The following is a 13,862-nucleotide window of genomic DNA, read 5'->3' as shown; positions in this document are numbered from 1 at the left end:
GGAAATTTGAACACTGGGTATTTGAAGATACTGATGAATTGTTCATTGTTCATTTTACTTTCACTTTTCAGGTGAAATAATGACATTGTGAGTATTTTTGTTAATGAGTCCTTATCTCGGAGAGATACACGCTGTAGTGTCCGTGAATACAATGATATGGTGGCTGGAATTTGCTTTCCTATGGGAGAGGGGCGTGGAGGGGGGAGAGGAAATAAGATTGGCCGTGAGCTGGGGGATGGGTATGGGGGGGTGCATTGTTCTTTCCTCTGCTTTGGATGAGTGTGTGAAATTTGGAACTTTTCCAGAATACAAAGTAGTTTTTAAATTGTTTTTTAACCACAACTCTGAATCCAAGTCCAGCCCCTTCCCGTATTCCTGATGGATAAAAAGAAGGGCACCTAGCCAGCTCCCCCCTCCCAGGCCCTTCTGGACCTCCTGGGGTCCCCAGAGAACCCTGGCACTCTCTCTGCTCCCCTCCATCTCCCTAACTCCCTTCCTTCCTGCCCTCGACCACCTTCTAGAAAAGCCTAGCCCCTCACACTTACCAACCCAGCCCCCTGCAGCCACTGGTTCCACACCTAGACCCTTCCATTCTGTCCTTCATGGGCTGTCTTACCCCAAGCTGGGCCTTACCATCAACCGACTCATCTATAATGGGCCATCTTGCATCCAAAGCCCTGCTCTCTGGGTCCCCGGCTCCCTCTGGAATACGGGTGCCCCTCCCTCACCAGCTCCAGCCACACCAGCCTCCTTGCTGTCCTCACACTCAGCAAAGACCTTTCTGCCTCAGGGCCTTTGCACTTGCTGTGCCTTCTGCCCAAAATACTCTTCCACCAGATGTTCACAGACAGCCTTGGTCACCTCCTTCAGGTCTCAGCCCACACGTCGCCTCCTCAGAAATGCCCTCCTTGACCTCCCTAGCTAAAACCCCCGTCACTCCCTCTCCTCTTGCTCTGTTTTATTTTTTGATAGTCCTTATCTCCCCTGCTATATCAGTTTTTTGATTACTGCTCATCTCCCTCCAATAGGATTAACCCCACATGGGAAGGGATGTTGCCTGTATCCCCAACGCAGCCTGGCAGAGAGTCAGTGCTCAATAAATATTGGTTAAATGATTGAATGACTTGGAAAACCCCAGATGAATGAGATGGGGGGTAGAGTATCCAGGCAAAGGGAGCAGCCTGTGCGAAGGTCTGAGGCTGCCTCCTCCGATCCACTGTCCTCTCCTGCACAGTAGCCTGGGTCCTCTTCCCAGGGTGAGGAATTAGGGGACATGGGGTCCTTTCTCCCCAGGAACAGCCTTCCCAGGGCCGAGCCCAGAGCTTGCCAGGCCGGCACAGGAAGCCACACCCTCGTGATCCCTTGAGTAAATATTGCAGCACCCTCGGCCTCGCCCTGCGAGATGGAGGGAGGGGGGTCAGAAACCTGCCCCAGCCCAATAAGTGATTAGCTCGGGCCAACCCCTCAGCGTCGAGGTCTCTACCCAGGGAGCACAGCACATGGGGCCCAGGCCCAGGTTTCCATCTAATATGAAGTCAGCGGTGGGCAGAGTCTTAGCCAGGAGACAGAATGAGTTGCTCCCTAGGGAGTAAGATGAGATAAGAGGGCTGGGGGTGGGGAGAGAGTGGACAAAACGAGCTCAGAGGAGCTTGTCCCTGGCTGGCTGGGCGGAGAAGACAAGACTTACCCTCTCCAACCTCCCGAGGCAAAGGCCCTGAGCCTCGGTTTCCTCATCTGCAAAATGGGTTCTCGGGGAGGGAGGTGGTGCAGGTAAAGCCGACGATGCCACAGTGAGTCATAGGATCATTAATAAAATACATCTCCAGTTCGACTACTTCTCTCCTCCCTGGTCCAGCCACTGCCCCTGCCTGCCGGGTCCAGCGCCTCCCGTAGAAACGTGGTGAGAGCCAAGTGTTCTAGAATCACACGAAGAAAAGTAAAAAGAAACAGGTGAAATGAATTTGTTTTACCTAACGTACGCCATTTCAACGTGGAATCCGTATAAAAGATCAATGATCTCTTTTACATTCTTTTTTTTTTTTTTTTTTTTTGGTCTGCAGTAAGTCTTCAATATTTGGTGTATTTTTCACTCACCGCTTGTCTCAATTCGGATCCACCAGTGGCTCGAGGCTACCACGTTGGACAAACAGCTGAACCATTGCAGCCACCTCCTCACAGCCTCCAGCATCTCCCCTCCCCTCCCACGGTCTGTTCCCCACACGCGGCCGGAAGATCCTATTAACGCTGTCAGCTCCCATCCCTCCTCAGCTCAAAGCCTGGCTCCCCTCTCAGAGGAAAAGCCAGAGTCCTCTGGGTCCACGAGGCCCTCCGGGATCCGCCCCGTTCCTGCTCTGCCCTCGCTTACTCCGCTCCAGCCCCCCTGGCCCCTTCACTCCTCACATTCACCAAAACACGCCTGCCTCAGGGCCTCTGCACTCGCTGTTCCCTCTCCTGGAATACTGTTCCTCCAGGGTCAGCAGCTTCCTTATTAAGTCTCTACTCCAATGTCGTCTCCTGCCACATCTTCTTGCTGCCCTCTGTAAACCAGTGCCCTGGCTGCTGCCATCCCTCCCCTGCTTTATTTTTGCCCCTGACATTGTCTCCAGCTGATGTAATGTTATATGTGTTTGTGTTTATTTGCTTATTGAGTGTCTCCCCAAATGAAAGGTCAGCTCCGTGGGGCGGGGGTTTGTCTGTCCTATTCATGATGGTGACCCACACACAGTAGGTGCCCACGAAACCGCAGCTCTTGACTGGACCAAGGATCGGGTTCGTGTCCAGGAGCATCAGAGGAGGGGCCCGGGAGTTGGGCATGGGGGCGGGAGGGGAAGCACGGGGACAGCCGAGAAGGGTCGGTGTGATGCTGTGGGCGGAGCCTGGACGAAAGCCACATCTGCCCCAAACCTCTCGGAGCCACGGCCTCGTCACGCAGATCACCAGAAACCCTGGCCTCCCCGGAGACTCCTCTCTTTCTGTGTCACCCACACCTGGTGTCCGGTTCCACAAACACTCTCTGAGCCCCTGTGCTGGGCAGCGCTGGGGACACGGTGGTGACCGCAAGAGCCCTGGTCCTGCCCTCCCAGGGCTCGCAGTCATGGGGAGACAGACCTGCCCCTGACAAGGAGGACCCAGGGTGGTCAGGGCTGGGACTGGGGACCCAGGGCGCATCTAACCCAGCCTGAGAGTCCAGGAGGGCTTCCTGGAGGAGGAGGGGTTGTTGGGCAGGCGATGAAATAGAGCAGAGGGAAACAGAGGGATATGCTGGGTGGAGGAAGCGCAGGAGAGACAGAAAAGCCAGAGCAGAGAGTTCCCAGAAGAAAGGGATGTCCTTGAGTCTGGACAAGCTGGCAGGGGCCAGGCCATGCAGGCCCTCGTGGGCCACAGTGGGTAGCTGGGCTGTCTCCTGAGGGCACTGGGGAGCCATGGCAGGTTCTGGGAGGAATGAGACCAGGGCCAGAGACCAGGGAGGAGTTGGGACACGGGGCAGCCAGACACGGGGCAGGGGGCGCTGGACCAAGGCAGGGGCCATGAGGAGGGAGAGAAAGATGCACACAGAAGAGACACTTCAGAGGCAGACGCCACAGGCTGTTGTCTGCTGGGGGGGCGGGGAGGCGCCAGTCAGGGACGAGGCCTGGGTCTCTGTGACCCACTGACGGGCGGACAGTGGCGTCATCACTGCTGAGACGACCAGGAGGAGGAGCAGGTCGGGGGGAGGATGCCGAGGTCAGTCTGGGACGAGGTGAGTGAGAGGTGCCCAGGGACATCCGGGGGAGGCGTCCTGAATGGCACTGGACGAGCTCCCGGGGCTCCGGGGAGAGGGCTGGGGCAGGACGGAGGAGGGTGAGATGAGGTCGCAGACGGGGTGGGGGAGCAGCAGGCGCCAGGTCACCCTCACCTCTCGTCACCCACCACTCCCATCAGAGCCCCTCCCTGCCAGGGCGGCTCAGGACACAGCGCCGAGGAGCAAACCAAGACAGGTGAGCCACGGGTATGGCCTCCTGCCCAGACGCAGGCTGCCGGGGCCTCCGAGGGACCAGGGCCCAGAAGCCAGAAGATATAGAGAATAACACGTCTGTCAGAACCGCTCTTCCCCAGATCCCCCCAAAGCCTCTGCCCAGCATCAGTTTCCCAGAGACACCTTCCCTGAGCCCCTCTCCCAGCCCCAATTTAAAATTCCCAAAACCCCTTCCTTGCCTTATTTTTCCCCTCCAATAGCACTTATCTCCATCCCACATGGACTAGATTTTACATTTAATTTGTTTACCCCACGAATGTCAGCCCCTCAAGGGCACAGACTTTATCTACTAGGGCCCAGAACCACACCTGACAGGCAGTAGATGCTCATTCCATATTTGTCCAATAAATGAATGAGTGACTCATTGAGCGTTTTCTCTGTGCCAGGCATTGTTGTAAGGACTTCACAGAAGTTACTCATTTAATCCTCACAACAGCCCTATGAGGTGGGTACCACCACCATTCCCATTTCACAGATGAGGAAACTGAGGCCCAGTGGGCTCTGACACTTGCCCAGGGTCACGGAGGTAGGGAAGAGTGGAACAAGGTCACGCGCTCGTGCTTTTAATAACAGTAACACCAACCAGACCTCTCATTTGGGGCCGGGCTCTGCCAGGCGCTGGCTAAATTCCTGACACATAGCACCTCGCTAACTTTTCTCAACAAGCTCGAGTAGGTCCACACCATCCCGGTTCTTCAGAGCAGTAGGTGGAGACCCAGCAAGGAGCTGCCCTCAGCCCCGCTTCGGGGAAGCGCAGAGCGAAGGTCAACACTGGACTCTGGCCCCAAAGTCTCCACATACACTCATTTGACAGATGAGGAAAACAAGGCCTCGAGAGGGGAAGCGAGAGAGTGTGGCTTTCTCGGCTCCGTGCAGGAGGCCGACAAGAAGCAGAGCCCGGGGCCAGCCCACTGGCATAGTGGTTAAGTTTGCGCACTCCGCTTTGGCAGCCCTGGATTGGCGGGTTCGGATCCCGGGTGTGGACCTACGCACCGCTCGTCAAGCCATGCTGTGGCGGCATCCCACATACAAAACAGAGGAAGGTGGGCATGGATGTTAGTTCAGGGACAATCTTCCTCACCAAAAAAGAAGAAGCAGAGCCCCGAAGACAGAGTACAGCCGCCCCGCCTCCTTCCCTTCTGTGTGGCTTTGGAATCAGAGCAGAGTTCGAATCCTCTCTCCCTGCAGGAACTTGGGCAAGTCAGAGCCCCTGCCCGGTGCCTCAGTGTCCCCATCTGCAAATGGGGATTCTGACACTACCCCCCTCACAGGACATCCACTGAGATGACACCTCAAGGTCACCCACAGCATCGAGGCTGGGAAAAGGGCAATCGTTGTTTCTTGGTTTTATTCCTCAGTGACCCCCAAACTCACCACGGAGGCCAGGCCCTGGGCCGCAAGTGAGAACGGCCCTAAAATCTTCCCCCGCCCCTCCTCTCTCCTCCTTGGTGACCTGGTTCTCCTCCTGGTACCAAACCCGGGCCCTCAGCACAAAGAAGGTTCGGCAGCGCCCCAGGAGGCCTGACCGGGTCGTGCCCCCTGGCCTGTGCCTGCCACGCCCGCTCTGGTACCCAAACGGGGCCCCAGATCCTCAGTGACTTGATCCCTCCAAATTCAGGTGATCTCCCCCGGCTCCAAATCGCCGAACCCTCCCAGGTCCTGCGCCAGACGGAGCCGAGCCCCAACCAGGGAGGGCCCCGGAGCATCGGACCCCAATGCCACTGTCTCCAAGACCCGGGTTTGGGCGAAAGATGGCGCTGACCAGATGCAGCTGGCTCCTCCTGAGTGGTGAGCGACAATGGTGCCCCCCGGAACCTCAGCCCCCCATAGCCTTAGGGAAGGGGGGACCCCCAGCCCCAGGAGGGAAGGTGTGAGCCAGAAATCCAGCATGCTGCATAGGGAGGGCAGCTCTGCTTCAAGCAGGCACACTTTGCTCACCAGCATGGGTCGGGCTGGGGACAGCCTCCCAGAAAGGTTTGCATGGTAGGCTTTGGAGATTTCTAGACCAGGGCATAGGCTAGGGCAAGGGAGGATTCAGCTATGAAAGCTTAACTCGGGTGAGTTCTAACCAGAAGCTCTGCCCCTCCCTGAGGATGTGGCTTTGGGCCACATCTTGACCTTCCCCTTCTCAGCCTCAGTTTCCTCATCTATGTAATGGGCCTAACTCAGAGGGTTGTTGGAAGGTCATTATAAGCAGCATTTATTGTACACCTGGAGCTGTTCTGGGTGCTCTCCACGTGTCACCACTCCCGACCCCCACTTCATAGACGAGACACCTGAGGCTCAGAGAGGTGGAGTCAGTGGCCGGGGTCACACAGCCAGAAAGTGGCAGGGCCGAGGGCTGGACCCAGAACACTCACTCGTAGCTGTGCTTTATCAGCCTGGAAAGTACCGGAAACCAGGCCAGGCGTGTAAGGACTTGTGACGTGAGAACTGCCACGGCCGCCCATTCCAGGCAACCACACTCGGGTCAGACCCAAGCAGCCCCGACCAGCTCGTCGGGTTCAGGGCTTATCTGCTGGGTCGAGAAGGAAAGGGGTGGAGTGTGTTAATCACATCCCTCCTTTCTGCCGCGGTCAAGCCTGCGGGGGCAGAGGAAGAGCACTGGACTGGGGGTCGGGCTCAGGCGCCTGATGAACCAGCCCAATCTGTGAGCCTCAGTTTGTGACTCTCAGAGTGGGAGGACCCTCTGGGTCCCATGAAGTCCCAAGGTCCCACAAGGCCTTATGAACAGCCCATTGAATTCAATCCTCAGAACATCCCCAGGACTGAGACTCTGCACCTGGTAACATGTATTGAGCACTTACTGTATACCAGGAACACGCATGCCAGGAGCCCATGTCTCCTCCTCCATCGATGAGGGGGGCAGTCAAGCCCACCTCATCCCACCCCCTCTGCCTCCTTGTCCTCAGCCACGTTCCTGAGCGCGGGGGCTGAGATCTCCATCACCCCGGAGCCCGCCCGGCCAGCCGAGGGGGACAACGTCACACTGGTTGTCCACGGGCTCTCGGGAGAGCTGCTCGCTTACAACTGGTACGCGGGGCCCACGCTCAGCCTGAGTTACCTGGTGGCCAGCTACATCGTCAGCACGGGTGACGAGACCCCCGGCCCAGCCCACTCAGGACGGGAGGCAGTGCGCCCCGACGGCGGCCTGGACATCCAGGGAGTCGTGCCCGGGCACTCGGGCACCTACATCCTGCAGACTCTCAACAGGCAGTTTCAGACGGAGGTGGGCTACGGACACCTGCAGGTCTATGGTGAGACACCCCCCCAGACCCCCCTGGACCCCAGCCGGGCCGTCCCGCCTCCCTTCCGATCCCTCTTAAAAAGAAAAAACTCTAAAAAATTTTAAAACCATCAAAAACAAAGACCTAAAATAACATTAAAATGCTCACCTCCTTCAGGATGGCTTTCAGGATTGGACCCGCCTCCTATCCCATTCTTTGTCCCTCTGGCTGGGGGGACCAGGGCACCGCCAGGATCCAGCCATGCCCCTTGCCTGGGGAGAGAGAGGCCCCTGGAGCAGGCGGTGCCCGGCCCCCTCCCCCTCTGTCTCTTACCCCACAGAGATGCTGGCCCAGCCCGTGGTCATCGCCAACAACACAGCGCTGGTGGAGCGCCGAGACACTCTGCACCTGATGTGCAGCAGCCCCAGCACCGCTGAGGTCCGCTGGTTCTTCAACGGCGAGGCCCTGCCCATCGCCGTCCGGCTCGGTCTGTCCCCCGACGGCCGGGTACTGACCAGGCATGGCATCCGCAGGGAGGAGGCTGGGGCGTACCAGTGCGAGGTCTGGAACCCAGTCAGTGTCAGCCGCAGCCAGCCTGTCAACCTGACCGTGTACTGTGAGTCCTCCCGGCCCCACCAGAGACCCCCAGGGCCCAACCTCAGAGACGGGGAAACTGAGGCCAGGAGAGGGCGCCCAGGGGCACACAGCTAAGCTGAGCTTAGAAACCAGGGATCCCTCTGAAAACACACTTGACCCATCTCCCAAGGACTAAAGACCACCTTTGAAATGGAATAATCCTTCAGTTTGAGGCAATACGCACAGGGAAGGGACACAGGACTGGCTGGAAGCTAGAGGTCGAATGGGAGGGGAGATAAAATAAACACATAACCAGAGCGTGGAGTTGTTCCCAGGGACAGCAGACACGCAGTGTGGAAGCCGGGGGAAATAAATCACTGAGGTACGCGAGGAGCGGTGATGTAGAAATACTTAGAGCCTAGAATCCTACCACCAGGGACTTCTGGATTTAAAAAGCACTGAATTCTAGACTCTGAGAATCCTAGAAACTCTAGAAGCAGAAATTCTTAGCATCTTAGAATCTAATTCTGAAATCTTAGAGCCACCCAATTCTAGAATCTTAGAAACATAGATTTCTAGAATCTTAGAATCTTAGAAACATTGACTCTTGAAGCCCTAGAATTCTAGACTCTTAGAGTGGCTTATTAGAAATCAATCATTTAGGCTTCTTTTTCTTTTTTTTTTAATGGAGCCATAGATTTTAAAAATATCTTGTCTGGCCCAACACCCTCTTTTTACAGAAGAGAAAACAGATCCCCTGAGAGAGAAAGGATCCTCCAGATCCTAGATCAAGTTAGAGATCGATGTGGGATTCGAAAAGACCAGAGCTCTTTTTCCCTCCATTAGGTCCAGATGTTCTCAGGGGCCTGGCCTGGTGGACAGAAAGCCAGGGGTGCCCACCTCCACTCCCCTCTCCCTCGACTGCCCCATTTCTCTCCCTCCTGCCCCCACAGTTGGCCCGGAACGAGTGGCCATCCTCCAGGATTCCGTCACCCGCACAGGCTGCACCATCAAGGTCGACTTCAACACGTCCCTCACCCTGTGGTGCATGTCCCGGTCCTGCCCAGAGCCCGAGTATGTGTGGACCTTCAACGGGAGGGCCCTAAAGAATGGTCAAGACCACCTCAACATCACCGGCATGACAGCGGCCCAGGAGGGCACGTACACGTGTATTGCTAAGAACCCCAAGACCCTGCTTTCCGGATCCGCCTCGGTGGTAGTCAAGCTCTCTGGTGAGTTGCCCCCAGCCTGACCAGTGGAAGGTGATGGTTTGGCTGCTCCACCACCAGTCAGGCCACCAGATAATTGGAATTAAGAGATTCTCAGCCCATTGGTTGGCCAAGTGACAAAGTGGCATATCAGGTGGACCCCACTTCATCCAGGTGACAAAAGGAGAAAGTCTGTGCTTTGTTACCTGGAAAATGAACGACAGATCAGACTTTGTTCCTTGAGGGGTGGCAAAGTGGGAAATGGGCCACATGTCCCACCGTGTGTGGTGGCAAAGCGGGAGAACATTCGGATACCCCTTCATGTGGGTGCCCTGTCCTAAATTCTGTCACCAGCTGCTTAGGGGCTTGACCCATTCCCTGCCCCGCACACAGCTGAGCTTCTGTGCAGCCAACTAGATTACCCAGTTATCTGGCCCAGATGATGGCGTAGACACACACACACACACACACACACACACACGGGGAATCACAGCCAATTGTTGGCAAGTGGAAAAACACAGGCGAGGAGGCATTGCCTTGCCTCTGTCCTTGAATGACCTGGGGGCGGGGGGTAGTGCGAGCAGAGCTGGTGTTTTCAGAGCCATCAGGATCCTCAGGGGACACTTTCTCGTCCCCATGGGGATGGTGGCTTTGGACATTAGGGTCTCATTAATTCTGCCTTGATTCCTTCCCAAGTGGCCACCATCCCCTGGGGACGGTGGGAACAGTCCCTCCCTCCCTCCCTCTACCCTCCCTCCCACTAACAGGCTGGGTCTCATCCCAAGGGTGGACACTCTTTCACCCAAAGCAGAAATGGCATCCTCAGAGGTAAGTGTGCCTCCTGCCCCACTCCATCTGGGCCCTTGGCAGGAGACGAGACAGGGGGTGGACCAGGTGACCGTGCAGGCCTAGATGGGGATGTCCAAGGTGTGCAGGTATGTGCAGGGAGTGGGGACCGTGCCCCCAAGGGCCTCCTGGACTGTCGGCAACCCTGTGGCAGGTGCCAGGGGGAAGACAGAGGAAAGGGAGACCCCACCCTTCCCCTACCTGGGGGATACTCTGATCCGATGGTGGAGGTACTGTCTCTGCCCTTGGAGAGATGGTCCTGGAACAGGGAAGCATGGACTCCTTATTCAAGGAGCTGCCAGTCAGAGAGAAGAGGCAACCCCTCATAGTCCATGGATTTCCAAGCAGTGATGGAGGAGACATGACACCCACCCTTAGTGAGCTTCCAGTCCGATGGAGGAGACACAGTCCACACTGGGGGAGATTTTCTCTTCTGATGGGGGAGACATGGTCTTGAGGAGACATGGCCTTTTTTTTTTTTTTTGAGAATTCCTAGCCTGATGGGGGAGACAGAGTTCCCACTTTTGGGGTACTCCCAATCTGATGGGGGAGTACAGGCCCCCCACTCTCTAGGAATTTCCATTCTGATGGGATAGACATGCCCCCATCCAACTTCTGAGGGTCCCAGCCTGATTGGAAAGACCCAGCCCAATTATATGGAATTTCCAATCTGATGGAGGAGACATGGCCTCCCACCCTCTGGAATCTTCCAACATGATGGGAAACTAGAGCCGCACATTCTGAGGTCTCTCATCTGACAGAAGAGACACGACCTGGGGTACACACTTCCCACCTATCTAATGGGGGAGACACAGCCTCCATATTCCAGAAGTTCCAATCTGATAGGGGAGACATGGCCCCTATATTTTGGGAATTTCCAATCTGATGGAGGAGACATGACTTAACTCTCTAGGGTCTTCCAGTTTAATGGGAGAGATAGCCCCTAAAGGCTGGAAATCCCTAGTCTAATGGGGGAGAGATGGCCCCCACCCCTTGGGATCTTCCAGTCTGATGGGGGAAGACATAGCTCCCTGCTGGCATTGTTGGGACATGAAACCCTCCACTGCCACACATGTCACCTCCTTCCTCTGTCTCCGTCCCAGCACCCTGCCTGGGGAAGCACCAGCCATTGGGGGAGGCATAGATGAGCCGGCTGGGGGTGAGAGGGGGATGCTATGCCCCACGCAGGCCCAGCTGACCCAGCCCCCTCACCCTCTCCCCAGCGGCAGCTGTCGCCATGACCATCGTGCCCGTGCCGACCAAGCCAATGGAGGGCCAGGACGTGACCCTGACCGTACCGGGCTACCCCAAGGACCTGCTGGTCTACGCCTGGTACCGCGGGCCCGCCTCCGAGCCCAACCGGCTGCTCAGCCAGCTGCCATCGGGGAACTGGATCGCGGGCCCCGCGCACACTGGCCGGGAGGTGGGCTTCCCCAACTGCTCGCTGCTGGTGCAGAAGCTGAACCTCACCGACGCCGGCCGCTACACGCTCAAGACCATCACACTGCAGGGCAAGACCGAGACGCTAGAGGTGGAGCTACAGGTGGCCCGTGAGTGTGCGGGAGGGGGCAGGGGCGCTAGTGCCAGACAGGGGCTCCCACAGGCGCCACTGCCTCCTCCATAAGGTTAGGAGACACAGATCAAGGATGGGTATGCCTCCCGTCAGACTGAAAGAAGGGGCCTTGTCTCCTCCATCTGAGTTGGGTGTCCCCAGATGGAGATCTTGCCTCTTCTGTCAAACTGATGACCCAGACCAGGGGTAGATAGGCCTCCTCCATCAGACTAAGGGCTACTAAAGGGGACCTCCGTGCCTCTTCCCTCATATGGGGTCCACAAGACTGAATGTTTTAGAAGAGGGGACATAGTCTGAGGGTAGAGCATCCTTTTCCCTGCAGACAGTGGACCCTGAAACACAGGAAATATTTCCTCTACCACCATATTGGAATGGGTTAATGATGAGAGTTGACCTCCCCCATCAGACTAGAGATACAGAGTGAGGATAAATCATGCCTCCCTCTTCAGACTGTCATCCTAGACACTGGGGATGCATCACAGTAAGACTGAGGACAGAATTTCTACCATCAGAGGCTGGAATTTGTCTCTCAAATTGAAATAGAGACAATCTCCTCCAATAGGATGGAAGTTTCTAGGTGGTGGGAATTATGTCTCCTCTATCAGACTGGGGGTTCCCAGTGGTCAGGAACAACATCTCTTCCATCAGACTGGGAATTCCTAGATGTTAGTGACTGCGTCTCCCCATCAGACTGGGGGCTCCCAAAGTCAGGGACCATGTCTTCTCCATCAGACTGGGGGCTCCCAGAGTCAGGGATCATGTCTCCTCCATCAGACTGGGGGCCCCCAGAGTCAGGGACCATGTCTCCTCCATCAGACTGGGGGTCCCCAGAGTCAGAGACCATGTCTTCTCCAACAGACTGGGGGCTCCCAGAGTCAGGGACCATGTCTCCTCCACCAGACTGGGGGCCCCCAGAGTCAGGGACCATGTCTCCTCCATCAGACTAGGGGTCCCCAGAGTCAGAGACCATGTCTTCTCCAACAGACTGGGGGCTCCCAGAGTCAGGGATCATGTCTCCTCCACCAGACTGGGGGCCCCCAGAGTCAGGGACCATGTCTCCTCCATCAGACTGGGGGTCCCCAGAGTCAGAGACCATGTCTTCTCCAACAGACTGGGGGCTCCCAGAGTCAGGGATCATGTCTCCTCCACCAGACTGGGGGCCCCCAGAGTCAGGGACCATGTCTCCTCCATCAGGCTGGGGGTCCCCAGAGTCAGGGACCATGTCTCCTCCATCAGACTGGGAGCTCCCAGAGTCAGGGACCATGTCTCCTCCATCAGGCTGGAGGCTCCCAGAGTCAGGGACCATGTCTCCTCCATCAGACTGGGAGCTCCCAGAGTCAGGGACCATGTCTCCTCCATCAGGCTAGAGGCTCCCAGAGTCAGGGACCATGTCTCCTCCATCAGACTGGGAGCTCCCAGAGTCAGGGACCATGTCTCCTCTGTGACCGAGGGCTCTCAGAGTTAGAGATCATGTCTCCTCCATCAGACTGGGGTCTTCGAGAGTCGGAGACCATGTCTCCCCCGTCAGACTGAGCATGCCCAGGGGTCTGAGAGGCGGTGTCCCTGAGGCAGGGCCAGGTTTCACCCATTAGACTAGGAACTCTCAGACCCTGAGGACTGGGTCATTCCCCAGTCTGGCATCTTGCCTCCCCCATCAGACTAGGCGCTCTCAGACGCCATGTCCTTGAGTCAGGGACAGTGTCCTCCTCCCTCAGACTTGAAGCTTCCAGGATCAGGGACCTGATCACTGCCAGCCACCCCTAGACACCCCCCTTCATCCATTCACCTGTCAAATCCTGGTTTTCTGAGTCAGTGTCAGGGGGAGAATGCTGTTCAATGGCAGCAGGCCACCCCCGGTGAAGTCTCGGAATTCCTTTTCATCCTGTCTCTCTTCTCACAGTCAACCTCCCTCCCTTGCACGAGGACCAACGCCACCCTCCTGCACCTGCACCTGGCACAGGCTGAGCATGGGGCGGGTGGGCCCACCTGGCGGCGGGGGGTGGGCAGGGGAGCAGCAGGAGGGACGGGGGCACTGGGGACCTGGTCCTCTACCTCCCTGACGGCCTCTTCTCCCCTTTGCCCCACCCTCCCCCACAGTCCTGGAGTAGCAGCGTGGCCCTGGAGAACTCCAGAGAGAAGAGCTCCTCGTGTCATCCTCCCTGTCTCCTCCTCCTGAGTGGAGGACCACCTGCTTCCAGCGAGGATGTCCGATCATGGTCTGCTGTTCTCCTGCTTCCACACTAGAGTTAGAGATGACAGGGCCCTACCACTTCGCTGAGCTGTCGGGGAGTCACAGAGGCCATAAACATCCTGGTTAACACACGTGTGTGTCAGCCTCTCCTTCCGCCACCACCAGCCCTGCATTTCCTGGTGGCCACATTTGCTTCGTTTCCCACCCAAGATTATTCTCAGTCTGG

At 56.9% G+C, this 13,862-nt stretch overlaps 1 protein-coding gene across 1 annotated transcript; it reads left to right on the top strand.

The window, feature by feature from the left end:
- Nucleotides 1-5,656: 5,656 nt before the first annotated feature.
- CEACAM16 (CEA cell adhesion molecule 16, tectorial membrane component) lies at nucleotides 5,657-13,410 on the top strand. The gene is made up of 6 exons (XM_087422287.1): nucleotides 5,657-5,803; nucleotides 6,928-7,272; nucleotides 7,583-7,858; nucleotides 8,772-9,050; nucleotides 11,096-11,422; nucleotides 13,346-13,410. Exons 1-6 carry the CDS (start codon nucleotides 5,731-5,733, stop codon nucleotides 13,408-13,410), a joined length of 1,365 nt encoding a protein of 454 aa, XP_087278413.1. The 5' UTR covers nucleotides 5,657-5,730.
- Nucleotides 13,411-13,862: the final 452 nt, after the last annotated feature.

This window comes from Ceratotherium simum, chromosome 33 (assembly GCF_057802395.1).
Source record: "Ceratotherium simum simum isolate JZ-2026a chromosome 33, ASM5780239v1, whole genome shotgun sequence".
Classification (NCBI taxonomy): Eukaryota; Metazoa; Chordata; class Mammalia; order Perissodactyla; family Rhinocerotidae; genus Ceratotherium; species Ceratotherium simum.
The sequence above is the reverse complement of the archived record's forward strand: the minus strand, read 5'-3'. Positions and strand labels throughout refer to the sequence as shown.